Raw genomic sequence first — 16,729 nt, forward strand, 5'->3', positions numbered from 1 at the left:
CCTATTGATCAAGTTTGAGCTAGTTGGTCCCCAACCAAGTTGGGTCCTAAGAGGTTAGTCACAATAGGCTTGGCTACCCAAATGGTTCTTTGCTTCAAACCGCTTTGAGTACCAACAAATTTGGCAACCACATTGCCAACCTTATCCTTCCCAAGAGAATAGACATCATCAATAATAATTGGGTTGGATAAGTTACCACTAGTGCATGAAGAAGCGAGGTGACCTTTCTCACGACATATGTAGCAACATCTACTCTTCACTTTATTCTCACTTGATTTCTCAACTTGAGAAGCATTAGCTTGAGTCTTCTTGGGAAGAGGCCTTTCTTCAACTTGAGGTTGAGCATGAGAATGCACTTGTAGCCGCTTCCCTTGTTGCTTGTCACTAACGGCCTTCTTCTTCAATGGGCAAGATCTAACATGATGCCCTTCAATTTTGCACTTGAAGCAAGGCCGAATTCTTGACGTGTTCTTGGCCCTTCTTGTTCATCTTAGACTTCTTGTTGGAGTTGAATCCAAGTCCACTTTTGTCATTGGGGGATTTTTGCACACTCAAGATATTGTTGAGTGTGGATTTCTCTTCATGACACTTTTCCATGTCTTTCTTCAAAGAAGTGACTTGGGCCTTGAGTTCTTTGATTTTCTCTACATGGTTAGTCTCAACACAAGTACTAGAGGAAGTAAAGCTTCATCATTGGAGCAACAAGGCAAGGAAAGCAATTCATCACAAGATGTACCAATGTTATGCATAGACGAATTACGAGGACTAACACAAAGCAATATAGCATTTTGACTAAAAGTAGTGCTAATGTCCACATGAGGCTCACTCGATGTTACCTTAGCAATCATAGCCTCGTGAGCTAACTTTAGCACATTATGGGATACTAGGAGATCATCATGAGAGCTTGTGAGCTTTACATGATTTTCTTCCAACATCCCATAATTGCTAGATAGCAACTCAAGTTGAGCCCTTAGCTCAACGTTCTCCTTCAATATGGATGCTTCACAAGAGATAGAGTTAGTAGCACAAGCATCATCATTAGCAACAAGAAGAGAAGACAACTTGGCAAGCTCTTTTGAATATGAAGCTTTAAGTTGAGCATGAGACTCGGTGAGTTTGATGAGCTCACCCTTAATGACCCTTGAGCCATTTTCGAGGTGCTCAAAGTCCTCAAGGAGTTTAACATGCGCCACTTCAAGCTCCTCATTTTTAGTTTCAAAATCATTGGCCACCTCAAGAGCTCTATCACGAGATTCCCTCACTCTAGATAATTCTAGAGCAAAAGTCTCCTCAAGAGATTCCTTGGTGGTTTGTTTAAGTTCAAGAGCTTGAGAGAGGTCCGCAATCTCATTAGCGTAATCACGCTCATGACCTTCCATTTGATCAATGGTGATCTCATGCTCCTCAAGACGAGATTCCAACTCATCAATATATTTCTTGCCCTCAATAGCAATAGACATGATTTCCATGAAGTTGGAACGAGCAATTTTATTCTTAAGAAGAGCTTTAAAAATCATTTCCCCCTTAATTTTTAAGGAGGCAACATTATCATTCTCTTCATTATAATCAACATCATCATCATTCTTGCCATCATCAATATCATCACAAGATATATTGGGATTCAAAGTGGGAGATACCTTTGAAGCCTTGGCCATAAGGCAAAATGCAATAGATGATGATGTAGGATCCCTTGAAACATCATTCAAGACCGCATCTTGTTCCATGGAGTGTTGGGTTTCCTCTACATTGTTAGCACAACAACTCGAGGAAAAACATGCATTTTTATTATGGAACAAGATATAGCAAGCATATCATCATGAGATTTAGTCAAGCAATTTCTACATGATATGCAAGGACTATCAACACAAGCATGTGAAGCATGTAAGGTGCTCGAAGTGTTAAAGTCCAAAGAAAGACCATTGCAATAAGATAATGATGAAGGATTACCAAGAACAAGCACACTATCATCATTGCAATGACCACCACTACTCACCCCAGCATTACCTTGTGGCAATTCACATGTAGGTGAAGTAGAAGAAGTTGAGAAGGCAACACGGCCGGAGGTGGAGGGAGAACAATCATCCCCACAAATCTTGGACACACCATATTTATCTTGAAGCTTTCTCCATAACTCATGAGCATCTCGGAACGGCATGAGTTGAAATATAACTACATTGCTCAAAGCATCGAAAAGCACATTAGAAGCTTGAGCATTGAGATAAGAGTTTTTCTCATCCTCTAAAGATAATCTTTGGGGATTCTTTGGAGGAGAAAAACCCATATCTACAATTCGCTCTAGATTTGGGTCCATGACCCTAAAGAGATAAAGCATGCGAATTACCCAAACATCAAAATTTGTGCCATCGAAACTAAGAGTGTCAGAGAATCCTAATCCCCTAGTCGACATCTTTACTCTCTAGGCGGTTAAGCCTAACAAAGAGAGACGAGGCTCTGATACCAATTGAAAGATCGTGGATGTCGCCTAGAAGGGGGGGGGGGTGAATAGGCGCTTTAAAATAATTACGGTTTAGGCTTGAACAAATGCGGAATAAACCTAGTGGTTAATTTGTCAAGCACAAAACCTACAACAACTAGGCTCACCTATGTGCACCAACAATTTATGCTAAGCAAGATAAGCAACTATGTGATAGCAAGATATATGACAAAGAACAATATGGCTATCACAAAGTAAAGTGCATAAGTAAAGGGGTTCGGGTAAGAGATAACCGAGGCACGCGGAGACGACGATGTATCCCGAAGTTCACACCCTTGCGGATGCTAATCTCCGTTTGGAGCGGTGTGGAGGCACAATGCTCCCCAAGAAGCCACTAGGGCCACCGTAATCTCCTCACGCCCTCGCACAATGCAAGATGCTGTGATTCCACTAAGGGACCCTTGAGGGCGGTCACCGAACCCGTACAAATGGCAACCCTTGGGGGCGGTCACCGAACCCGTACACTTTGGCAACCCTTGGGGGCGGTCACCGGTACCCGTCAAATTGCTCGGGGCGATCTCCACAACCTAATTGGAGACCCCGACGCTTGCCCGGAGCTTTACACCACAATGATTGAGCTCCAAGCACCACCAACCGTCTAGGGCGCCAAAGCACCCAAGAGGAACAAGCTCAAGGGCACCAAGCACCCAAGAGTAATAAGCTTCTCAACTTGAAACTTCCACGTATCACCGTGGAGAACTCAAACCGATGCACCAAATGCAATGTCAAGGGCACACAGAGTGCTCAAGTCCTTCTCTCCCAAATCCCACCGAAGCAACTAATGCTAGGGAGGAAAATGAGAGGAAGAACAAGAAGGAGAACACCAAGAACTCCAAGATCTAGATCCAAGGGGTTCCCCTCACATAGAGGAGAAAGTGATTGGTGGAAATGTGGATCTAGATCTCCTCTTTCTTTTTCCCCCAAAACTAGCAAGAATCCATGGAGGGATTGAGAGATAGCAAGCTCGGAGAAGGTCAACAATGGGGGAAGAACACGAGCTCAAAGGATAAGGTTCAATGGGGAGGAAGACCCCCTTTTATAGGAGGGGGAAAATCCAACCGTTATGAGCTCAGCCCGCACACTAGCGGTACTACCGCTCGGGCGGAAGAAGCAGGGAAAAGGAGCAGCAAAACACGAACCTTGGGGCGGTAGTACCGCTTATAAGCGGTACTACAGCTCACCCCAGCGGTACTACAGCTCACCCCAGCGGTACTACCGCTGGAGGAGCAGAACACGGGTCCAAAAGAGGCAGGGCAGAGCAGAGTACGGCGGCAGTAATGCAGTAGCGGTACTACCGCCCGACCGGAGCGGTACTACCGCCCAATCGGGGGTACTACCGCTTGACGCTACAAGCTTGTTGATACTCCACCGCGGTACTACCGCAGGGAGAAAACAAAACTGCCATAACTTCTTCATATGAGCTCCGAATTGAGCAAACTCAAGCTTGTTGGATACAAGACAACGAGTAGCATCAAAACAACGACTGGTTATAGTAAGAAGAGGCAGGGAGGTATGCCTAAGATATAGAGGAGTGAACACTCCATCAGAGAAGAATCGGCAGAACCTCCAACATCGAGAACATCATAGAAGATGCATGTGAACTCCGTTTTCGATGAACTCGAGCTTGTCATCAAGATGACCATAAGCTCCAAATCTCACAAGGAGAAGAACCAAACAAAAACCAATAAAGATGATGCAAGGATGCAATGGTTTGAGCTCTCTACGAACGATACGATCAAGCAACTCATCGAGAGCCCCCCTTGATAGTACGGCAATCGATCCTAAAACCCGGTCTCCCAACTACGACCATGAGACCGGTAAAATAGAAAACCTATCAAGGGCAAACCTTTGCCTTGCACAAAGTCCACTTGTGCTAGATGATGACGATCTTGACTCCCTCAAGTTGGACCACCTTTCTTGATTGCGTTGGCGCGATGAAGACTAGTTGATTGCTCCCCCATACTCCACTGTGGGTGAGCCTCTCTTCCGCACATCTTCACAAGTCCATTGTCACCACAATGGACGACAAGCTTCAAGCATTTGATCTCTTCGTGATGCTTCACTTGAACTTGCACACCACAACCTAACCCCACAAAGAACTCTCACGAAGATCATGGGTTAGTACACAAAGCGTAATTGACAGTGCTTACCATACCATGGGATCGCTTGATCCCTCTCGGTACATATTCTACGCTTTGTGTGTTGATCAACTTGATTCACTCTTTGACTGAGTCTTGATCAACCTTGAATCTTTCCAACTCTCTTCATTTGGATGATGTCTTGAAGGTAAACATGAATGATCACACAATCTTCTTCTTCAAGACATGCTTGCAATAAGCTCAACACTCACATGACCAATCTTTGGATAATTCCTTAATAGCACCTTGGTCAACTCATAAACTCCTTGAAACCAACACATGGACTTCAAGAAAAGCCTATGGACAAATCCTTCAAATATAACTCAAGACAACCATTAGTCTATAAAGATTGTCATCAATTACCAAAACCAAACATGGGGGCACCGCATGTTCTTTCACCCTGCCCAGCTGGAACCTGTTTGATATTCTGCCTCAAGGAAGGGGAGCACTCCAAGCGCATGGGGTTATACAGCTGGATGACCAGATGTCCAACTTGGCATGTCAAAATTTACAAGGAAAAGCAGTCGTACAACCAAAGAGTTACCAACGGTACACATCAAGAAGTGCGGAATTGGCAACCATTAGCAGGAATAGAAGACACTGGTGCGTGCATAGTACGTAGCTCAAGACCAGCCCGTACCCAATTCCCCACTTATCACCTCCCCATTCTGCCCCTAATCCTAAATTATAATCGTCTGTTCTGCCTGTTGTCATTGTTTACAAGGTGGTAAAGCGACCTAAGGCGAGCACCACCCGCTCTGACGCCTAAGCGCCTAAAGCAGGCATATTTCCAAGCCGCTGTCAGGGCGCCTTATCGCTTAACCGTCTAAAGCAGGACGCCTTAGAAACAAGGCATGTTCTTTTGCCGTTAGTTTGACGAGCGTTTCTTTCAAGGGGACTGATCGTATGTCATGAGCACTGAGAGCAAGCTCAGGTGGCCGTTGAGCGTGTGGGCGCATGGCTGTGTATAGGTCTTCTACGTGCAGAGTATCATGGGAGTGGAAGGGAAAGATGGAGGGGAGAAAGGTCTTCTACATGCAGAGCCATGGAAGTTGGAGGGATGACAGAGACAAGTAGAGAGGACGGGAGATAGAAGAAGGGTGACATGGACACCATGATGTGCAAAATAAAACCAGGTTACATGACTTTGTGGCCAATATACTTGAACTTGTAGCGGGCAAAACTAGCTCTAGGGGGGGGGGGGGGGGGTGGTGGTAAACAGCATGATACATTGGATGTGGATGTTACGTGGACATTGGAGATGCTGCAGAAGAGTAAAGTGGACTTCTTTCTTGCTGTAATAACTGTAGCAGTCCTGAAATGTTGCCATTTTGTATTGCGAGTTGTGACTATCCAATGTCTAGTATTAATCAGGCCATCATTTTATAGTTCAGGCCAAACAGCGAAGCCAGAATGTGAGATGTGTGACCACAATCGTAGAAATCAGTGTTATATCCAGTGTTGTAGGCTATACTCTAAAATTTTGATTGCAACACGATTCACTTGTATGGCAGGTAACCGCTGTCAAAGTTGCACTGTCCTCAGGTAGCCAGGGCCAGAATTTGGATTCTGTTCTAGCAAAACCCCTTAAGACACAAGCATTTGCTTCACCCGATAAAGTTGCAGAGCTGGTTCAAAAGGTACATGTCATTTTATGAAAAGCTATTTACTACTGTGCTGCTTTTCATATGTTATGGAACTATTCATTCTGCCAAAACAGGTTGGGACTGCTATTCAACAAGATCTGCCCAAAGCAATGACCAAGTTGATGTTGTATTTGCAAAATCCATCGACAAGATTAATTATATTCAAACCCATCAAGTAAGGTTCTACGTCCTACAACACCCATCAAGAATACCATGGCGTTATTTATCCACTGAGTAGTAATGCTTACCTGGCCAAAGTTAGCTACCAACTTAAGTTTTTGCCATAAGAAATCATTCATATATTGATAGAAATCAAATCCTTGTTAGGGAAATAGCAACTTGTATTCCCAGGATGCCATAGGCCGATATATATAAATGTACTGGAGCCCGAAGCGAGAGCTTGATGAAAGAACCTTTATAGATCCTCATCATTCTTGGGGGCGGTATTACACAACTATGAATAGACAACTCTTTTCATTAAGTGGAGAAGTAAATAGGTACAAGAGTTCAGCAGCATGTGCGGGGATCAAAGCCTGCAAACTAGAGGTTCTTTGATCAAGCTCCGCTTCTGCCCGTTTCTATTCTGTGTTGTCATTTATGCAAACTAGAGCACTTGATCCACCTAGTACTGCTACAGATGCAATTTTTATATTTTTCAAAGGTCCCTAGTAGTTGAGCAAATTTTTACCTTACCATTCCACTGTTTTCGCAAAATCAGCACACTTCCATACATCATTGTCAATCGTGGCACTTTTTACTTGTGTGCATCATCTAGATTTTCACACAAGTACCTCGTTTAGTAAGTTGAAATGTGCTAAGCTGTACGCAGCTAACTTTTGGTTATGACTGAATACAAGATTGTCCTTTATTCATGTTTTCTTATACACATGTACTCCCTCCATCCGAAAATACTTGTCCTCGAAATGGTTGTATCTAGACTTATTTTAGTTATATATACATTCATTTTATCCATTTTGAGGACAAGTATTTCTGGACGGAGGGAGTATGCTGACACTAGTGATTGTACACTGAAGAGGGTCAAACACTTTATGTACTACTGAAGTTGTTTTCTGCGAGTTTCTTCTTATGCTTTTTTCTTTGTTGTAGGTCGAATATAGTTGAGGCTCATATACAGCTACAGTCCCTTCTGAACTCAGAATACTCGGCTGAAGAAATTCAGTCTATTGGTATGCTGTCTATATCTGATCTGCAATCTCAGCTCGACAGTCTTCTGTAGCCCATACTTTTTCATATGTTTTGTTATGGTGTGTCCTCTTGAGTCTGAGTGAGAAGTGCACTCGATTGTTCAACTAGAGTGATGTTATTTTTAATCCTGTAATCAAATTTAAACACACTTTGATATGACATCAATCATGGTGGATGGCTAGTACAAGATTGTTGCTAATGTGTTAGCATATCGGATTGATTATTTCGTTGCTCCTGTACTCACAGACTAGAAGCATATGCGTGTCGCTCTTTGATTGTTTTTTCCTTTCTTTGCTTTACCCCCTTTTATATCGAATTCGTTGCTTTGGCAATTGCCATTAGTGTGTCACAACCGTAGGTTTTGTGTTTTTTCCATGGGCTAGCTTATGAATTTTTGATTAGGCTGCAAGTAGTGGCTGCATTTTATTGGACACTGATTACATCTATTGAATGTCTGCATTTCTTGCATTCAACATCATAACAGGGCAACTAATAAAAACTATTTAAGATGCACCGATCCATTTGAATGTAACATGCACCAAAAACTACGTTCTAGGTCGCGTAACAAAAACTATGTACGTTGCAGCAGAAAACTATTCTCCAGGACATTAGACAGAGAATCTTATTCCCGTTTTGACATGCGCAAGGAAAAATGACTTAAGGCAAACGTCATCTAAGACATGGAGCTGTCGATTGTGTCTGCAATTATGTTTTCTACCTACATCCTTGTTTACTAGTCCCCTTGTATTTTAGATCATATTTTAACCATGATTTTAACTTAAAAAATATAAGTTATACATAGAAATAACAATATCATTAGTAACTACATTCACATACAAATCCAGCAATATAATTTTCAGTGATGTGCATTAACATTTTGTAAGTTTAATACACGGTCAAACTTTGACAAAAATACGATGAGGACAAATAAACCTAGACGGAGATAGTACTCCGTACACATCAGCTCCTCGCTAGTCAAACACTTCCATCAGTTAAAAATACTGCATATTTTTTTCGAAAAAACTACGGAAATACTAACGCCCACACGTGTGGGGAGGAGTTCGCTAACATGTCTGTTTTCACTCACGCACAAGGGCTAGTGTATGGACATTTGTCATCTCGCCCACACGTCTGTCTCCTCTCCCACATCCAAAGCTGCCAGTTGCCATGTGTTTTGCAGTATACATGGTAACTATCCTAGTGTGTTTGTAAGCAGATGACAACTCTTTTTTTTATCCGAACATGTCAGTTGCCATGTGTTTTGCATGGTACACGGCGAATGCCCTAGTGTGCTTGTAAGTAGTGGCAACTCTCTCTTTACCCGAAACATGTTATTTTGCCATGTCTCTTTGTAGCGCTACACGACAACTGCCTAGTGTTAGTAGATGACAACTCCTAAGGTTTTCAAATCATGGTAACTGTAGTAAATCAGACCATACATGACAACTGCCTAGTGTTAGTAGGTGGCAACCCCTAAAGTTTTCAAATCATGGCAACTATAGTAACTAGATCATACATGGCAACTTGGCATCTGACACTTGACCTGAGATGGCAACTGCAGTTGAGCATCCATGTCAATTGTAGTTGTCCGACATGGCAACTGCAGTTCAGCGACATGGCAACTGCAGTTAAACGGACATTGAAGAGGGTTCGGACCATGGCAACTGCGGGGACGCATGATGACTGTCACGCGGGGCGTGCGTGACCATGAGGTAGGTGCCTGAGAGAGGTCGTGTGGACGTTATCCATTTTACCTACACGTAGGCGTGTGAGAGGGACCGCGAGGAAAAAAAGAGGCGTGTGAGCACTAGTTGTTTTGCTCACACGTAGGCGTGTGGGCTGGTCCTCTTAAACACCACACAAAATGTGTGGCCAGATCCCTTAACACCCACATGTGTGGGCATTATCGGCGTCCAAAAACTAACGCCCATATGTGTGGCATCTTGCACATCGCCCATATGCCTTTATCACCATTCATTTTGCCACGTATGAATAGATGATATCAGTAGGATTTTTTTTGGTTTTCGGCTTACAAATGTTTTATCTTCTAATTAAAAAATCGAATTAAAAATACGTTTTCATCATTAAATCCTTCTCGACGAGATCTTCAAAATTAGACCCATGTTGATATGTTTCGACGAATTTTTTTGCCCAAAAGTTGCCATGATATTTACACTGTAGTTGCCATAGTGCTTAAACTAAAGTTGCCATGTGATAGTTTTAGTTTGGCATGACAATTTTAGTTTTTTGATGATGACAATTCCAGTACTTTGATCATAAAAGTTACTTTTTTTCACGAACCATGGTAACTTTAAGTGCATGTATCATGGCAATTTTAGTTTATGATTCATGACAAGTCTAGTTTCTTAATTCTCCATTTTATAATATGTCAAAATTTACTTTTAAATGCAGAATAAAATAGCTGAAACATACCATGACAATTTCAGTGTAAACATAATGGCAATTCATGTATAATAGACATGACAACTTTTAACCCCAAACAAAATTCGTCGAAATATATTGATATACGATCTAGTTTCGAAGATATCGTCGGAAGGGATTTAATGATGAAAATGGATCTTCAATCGGATTTTTCATTTAAAAGATAAAATATTTTAAAAACTGAAAGTTCAAAAAATTTTTACACATGCATACATGCGGTGACGTGGTGTAGTCTATGTGTTATAAGGCGTGTGGACGGGTTTGGCTTACACCATACGTGTGAGCGATTGGGCATTAGCGTTGTCCTTCTTTTTAGCGAGGAGTGCTCCATGCAGTATTTTGTGTCTTATTGTCCTTAATATTTCGTCTCATTGTCTCACCTACTCTAGTTACATTGGCAATGCCATATTTATCGATGTATTAGATGGGATTGATCCACCGCCAAAGACGAAGAAGTCCACCGAGAAAAGTTGCCTTACAACTGTTAACAAATTCACCTAAAAACAAAAGTTCAGAAAAGAACAACATGAAAATAGCCACCTACACGATATCAATCACCATCTGAAGATCTACATTAGACTTTTTTTAGGCTGCATCAAAGCACATACAATTTTGCCTAGATGTCCAGATCAATGTATTTTTTTAACATAGTACAAATGCAAGCGCTCATATACATACGCATACACTCACTCTTACGAACGCACATGTACACCCTCCCCTATGAGCACCCCCGAAAGACTGAGCTGTCATATCATCTTGAAATTTATGAAGTCGCCGTAGGCACCTTGTCGTCGACGGGAACGTCTCCTCCCTCTGAATGCGTATCGCTGGAAGTCCTAAAATAAATGCAAGCACCAGGATTTAAACCCTGATGGGCTGGGATACCACAATTCCTCTAACCATCCAACCACGTGTTAAACATGCAGGTTGTTAGCATTAGCTGCACCATGACTTGTGCGTTACATCTTGTTAGGATAGAAATAGATTCTCTTTTGTTTACATATGTTGTTTGTCTCTACCTCTCCCTCCTGTAAATATTTTTCGGTTACCACAACCGAACCAAGTTATACTCCACTCATACAATCAGTACTAGACCTACAGCGCGCCCTGGCACGCGGTGCCGGGTCCAAACGTTGTGCCTAAGCGCGTGTGCCAACGAGGCAGGTTAGCATGTTTACTTGCGCATGATAAAGCATCAGTATTTATCCTGATTAATAACAACATGAGTTGAGCACAAAGCAGAACCATTTAGTTTGATTAAGAGAAGCAGGGCATACAACTCAGTGATATAGAGCAGCAGAAGCAGTGGCAGCGAGATCAATATTGAGCAAGCAAACCACATTCAGGGCTAACAATGTCTTTTCCTTTGTAACACATGTTTTTGTCTTTCTTTTAAGATCAATGCTTGACCGTATCAGGAAAAAAGGTTCACCTTACAGAAATACAACAAGGGGAACAAAGAAACAACTTTAGTGACAAGCAGAAACAGAATAGGTAGATACATAATACCGAATCTAACGTTTGACAGGTGCATAAATTACAATAGTCAAGGGGTAGTAGTCTTATGTAGATATACATTGCCTGCTATCATCCATCTAGAACACTGGTTCATAGTACCTCATTACAAATAATTTACACTAAGGTTGGATAGGTGCATACTACACTAACTCAGAACACTTTAGTAGAGGCACTGAAGCTAAGCACGACGCTTAAGAAAAGCTTGCTGATAAACCAAAAGGGCCTCAGTTTCTTCTCGTGCATGAAGCTTCAGTCATTCTCGTGGAAGAGGAAGTCTTCATCATCAAAGCGACTTGCACCGCAGTTGTCCTCGGCCCTCAGATGGCCAAAAACCGGGCAACTCATCAAACTCAGGGCAGTTAGACTCCTCATCATATGGATAGATGCCTATGGTCTAGTTCGCATCAGTTGCCATGAATGAAATTTGGGCGAGGTTCTCGGCTTCTTGACTGACGCCATAGAAATCCCACACTACATCACTCACAACAGGAGAAGAACCTGAAGTCTCTCCTGAAGGCAGATAGTTGACTGCCGTTTTCTCAATACGAGCTACAAGCCTAGAACGAATACAACCGCTCTGGGTGCTCGCTTCTGCCGCCGAGATTACGACGAGCCGTCCAATGACGACTATGTACACTGGCGACAGCTCCGAAATTCCGACCTCCAATATGATTAACAAATTTTACCTAATTAACGGAATGTAAAAAGAGGCAATGAATATTTACACATGATCCAGTTGACTCAAAAAACTTATCTGGAGGCTACACTAGCATACTAAAATTATGTTTGATAGGGGATAACATGTAGACTTGCTAAATTACATGTTGAATGTATGATTATAGATGTAGTAGACCGGTGACAGTGTGCCAGCAATTCCGACCATCAATACACTTTTACCTAGAACTATCTCTGCTTCACATATATATATAACCTATAGCATCTGGAATCTGTTGATCCGTCTACTCCTTTCTTTCATGTCTGGTGTACCAGCTCTTTGTTCTGAATTCAAGCGACACTAAACAATTATAGATACACAGTATCAAACAAAGTATAGGAAATTAGTGGGTAAATAAGCTACCTGATGCAATAACCAAACCCCTGATATAACTTTGATGCAAACAAGAAAATGAGGCCTAAAAATCCTATAAAAATGTAGGATTCAGGTGCAAACCCCAAAAGAACTAGATGGCTACCATAGGTCTTTAACTTCACAAACCCAGGAAAGTCCGAAGTCTATAGATAAATTTTCTTTTCATAAACATGCAACGGTCATCCCTGTGTAGCATTTGCTTCTTCTGAATCCCTATCTGTCAAGGTCCTCCTCTCATAAATAAATGCAAGAGGGCTCTTTGAACAGTATTACATCCTAATCAACCAAGCAACTGGAAGAACAGGTGGTACCAAAGAGAACCACTTTAAAGGGAACCATACACACATCAAAATAAGTTATGGGGTAAATTAGCTACCTGAATACGCAAGAAACCTGTAACCACTAAAAATGTGCCTGGCAAACATGCAAGACACCAATCCATGCCAAGCCCGGCTAGTACCTGCAGAACAAATTAGGAAGCACATAAACAATACAATATCAATCAAGCGAATAGGAAGCAAAAAAAAAATAAGAGGAAGAAAATGGAAGTGAAGGGCAAAAATCCAGGAAACAAACGCCGTCCGATCAAAAGACCATAATTAGTTATTTGCTTAGTGGGGTATATGCAAGAGAAAACATATATGTAATTGGTACAAAGAAGCAAAAACCACCTTGCATTGAGTCTATCTAATTACCTAAGCCGATCCAAAAACAAACTAAACGACTATGAACCAACTTAACTAACATAGACATAAGCCTTTTAACATCAATTAGTTCTACTAATATAATGTGAAAGCGGAATGGAGAGAATATATGGAAGTATTGTTTAAGCAAAGCAACATGATGCAAAGTTGCCATTCTTTGAAACAATGTGGAATAGTTTCGCAACTCACACCAACAGGAACACCATAGCGTAATGGTGTCTCTGAACGTCGTAATCGCACTTTATTAGATATTGTGCGATTTATGATGTCTCTTACTGATTTACCACTATCGTTTTGGGGTTATGCTTTAGAGACAGCTGCATTCATGTTAAATAGGGCACCATCTAAACCCATTGAGATGACACCATATGAACTGTGGTTTGGCAAGAAACCTAAGTTGTCGTTTCTTAAAGTTTGGGTCTGCGATGCTTATGTGAAAAAGCTTCAACCTGATAAGCTCGAAACCAAATCAGAAAATGTGTCTTCATAGGATACCCAAAAGAAACTGTTGGGTACACCTTCTATCACAGATCCGAAGGCAAGATATTTATTGCTAAGAATGGATCCTTTCTAGAGAAGGAGTTTCTCTCGAAAGAAGTGAGTGGGAGGAAAGTAGAACTTGATGAGGTTATTGTACTTTCTCCTGAATTGGAAAGTAGTTCATCACATAAATCAGTTCCAGTGATTCCTACACCAATTAGTGAAGAAGCTAATGATGATGATCATGAAACTTCAGATCAAGTTACTACCGAACCTCATAGGTCAACCAGAGTACGGTCCGCACCAGAGTGGTACGGTAATCCTATTCTGGAAGTCATGTTTTTTTGACTGGGAATTGTGGGGCAACACCGCCATAGCATATCAAAAGCTTTATTATAATAAAGAGGGAACAAGTACAAGATAGGGATTACAAGTGGTAATCAAACAAGCTAACCTAATAAATAAAAGACAAAAGGTTACAAAATTAAGCCTCAAGGGGACAGAAAAGAAACCCATCTCAAGAGCTCATCCTTGAGGCAACTTTCACTTTGTATTGCATAAGACTGACATCATGTATAAAAGCACATCTCCATTTATTAAACCTAGCCCTCTCACTCCTGAAGACTTTAGCATTTCTGATGATCCAGATATTTCAACAGGAAATAAATACCACTTCAGTGAAGAAGGGTTTCAAAAATTCTTCTGGCATGGATAGCCAATTCAGTCATTGAAACACCAGATGACCAATCAATCTGCAGATAGTTCCACACTCTCACACTAAAATTGCAGTTAAAGAACAGATGATCCCTGGTTTCTCTTGCTTGCAAAGGGCAAAGCACACAATTCACTCCATCATCCAAATGCCATTGTCTCCTTTCCACCATATCCTTTGTGTTCAATCTGTCCATAATGAGCATCCAAGCATACAACTTGATTTTATGGTACAAGAGGATTTCCATACCCAATAGGTCAAGGGGTTAAAAGATTCAGAACCAAAGGTATGAGAGTAAAAAAATCTTGGGTTTGTACTCCTTGGAAGAGCCTTGCCAGAACCAAACATCCTTAGACCCAGGAATTCTATTATGGCTGTCCATCAAAGATTGCAGGAGGACCAGATCATCAAATGCCTGAGCTGACAGAGGAAGATGGAAATGTTGGTAGATGTCATGTGTGTCAAAAATCTCTTTAACAAAGATCCATGGGTCCTTGGCATACGAAAAAGCCTAGAAATCTAGATTGGAGGGTAGAAACCTCTTGACCAAGTTGCCATTTATCAGACCAGAAAAGTGCAGTGTCACCTTCATTGATCTGGACCCAGGAACAATCTCTGAAGCTCTGCATTACTTTGCAGATATCTCCCCACAAAAAGGAACCACAGTCAGAGGTTCCCTGGGGCACCCTACCATGGTAATATGAATCCCAAACTAAAGACACCCAAGGAAGATCTTTCCTGTTTAGGAAGTTGTTGGCATGTTTGAGAAGAAGAGCCACATTCTGCACTCCTAGGTTAAGAATACCAAGACCTGCCCTGTTTGTTGGCCTACAAATAAGCTCCCAAGCAACAAGGGATGGAGCAGGCTCATCTCTATGTTTCCTCCAGAGGCATTGTCTCTGTATTCTTTCCAGCTGCTTTAAAATTCCAGCAGGGACATCCAGGCTGCATAGGAAAAAGATGGGCATGGAAGACAGTGCAGAATTTAAGAACATCAATCTTTCTCCTTGATTTAAGGAGGAGGATCTAGGAGTCATTCTTCTCTCCATGCAGTCCACCAGGGCATAAAATCTACCATTTTTGGTCTTGTTGTTCCCACAGGCAACCCAACATAAGTAAAAGGTATTTTCCCAATTTGACAGCCAAAAGCAGTAGCTAATTCATCCATCTGAGCAGTGTCAACGTTGATTGGGATGATGAAAGATTTGTGATAATTCACATCAAGACCAGTGGACTGTGAGAAAACCTTAAGCATGTCCTTCAGAGCAATAAGTTGGTCCTTGTCAGTAGGTAAAATGATCAAGGTGTCATCTGCATACTGAATCACAGGGTAATCCTGGTCATGATAAGGAATAGGTAAGTGAAGGATGCCTCTTCTAAACATGTCATTGATGACTGTCTACAAGAGGTCAGCAGCTAAAACAAATAAAAGAGGAGAGACAGGATCCCCCTGTCTAACTCCCTTTTTGCAGATGAATTTTCTTCCAGGAACACCATTAAGTAAAACTGAGGATGTGCGAGTAGACAGTAACTGCTTCATCCAAAGTATCCACGTTTCATTGAAACATTTATATCCCAGGATTTGAATAATAGCCTCATGCTCCAAGGAGTCAAAGGACTTCTCAAAGTCAAGTTTAAGAATTACAATTGGTCTCTTGGATTGGTGGCACTGGTGCAGATACTCAAAAGTCTAACCTATGCAATCCCCGATTGTTCCGCTTTTGATGAAACCATATTGGTTCTTGTGGACACATTGCATAATCACATCTTGGAACCTGTTGGCCACCATTTTGGAGAGAAACTTCAAACCCATTCCAGTTAAGGAGATATGTCTATGTTGGGGAACGTAGTAATTTCAAAAAATTTCCTACGCACACACAAGATCATGGTGATGCATAGCAACGAGAGGGGAGAGTGTGTCCACGTACCCTCGTAGACCAAAAGCGGAAGCGTTATGACAACGCGGTTGCTATAGTCGTACGTCTTCACGATCCGACCAATCCAAGCACCGAACATACGTCACCTCCGAGTTCAGCACACGTTCAGCTTGATGACTATCCCCGGACTCCGATCCAGCAGGGTGTCGGGGATGAGTTCCGTCAGCACGACGGTGTGGTGATGATGATGATGTTCTACCGATGCAGGGCTTCGCCTAAGCACCGCAACGATATGACCGAGGTGGAATATGGTGGAGGGGGGCACCGCACACGGCTAAGGAACGATCACGAAGATCAACTTGTATGTTATGGGGTGCCCCCTACCCCCGTATATAAAGGAGGGAGGGGGGGAGGTGCGGCCA

At 42.0% G+C, this 16,729-nt stretch overlaps 1 protein-coding gene across 3 annotated transcripts in view; it reads left to right on the top strand.

The window, feature by feature from the left end:
• Positions 1-7,737, top strand: part of LOC123162154 (conserved oligomeric Golgi complex subunit 3) — a 36,210-nt gene extending 28,473 nt beyond the window's left edge. For 2 of the 3 annotated variants that reach the window (XM_044579944.1, XM_044579945.1), the window contains exons 23-25: positions 6,147-6,272; positions 6,353-6,453; positions 7,386-7,737. In XM_044579944.1, coding sequence (XP_044435879.1) covers positions 6,147-6,272; positions 6,353-6,453; positions 7,386-7,515 — 357 coding nt within the window. In that variant the 3' untranslated portion in view covers positions 7,516-7,737. Of the gene's footprint in view, positions 1-6,146; positions 6,273-6,352; positions 6,454-7,385 lie in introns of those variants that run through there. The other variant, XR_006481074.1, reaches the window with a different exon arrangement.
• The last annotated feature ends 8,992 nt before the right edge of the window (positions 7,738-16,729 follow it).

This window comes from Triticum aestivum, chromosome 7B (assembly GCF_018294505.1).
Source record: "Triticum aestivum cultivar Chinese Spring chromosome 7B, IWGSC CS RefSeq v2.1, whole genome shotgun sequence".
NCBI lineage: Eukaryota > Viridiplantae > Streptophyta > Magnoliopsida > Poales > Poaceae > Triticum > Triticum aestivum.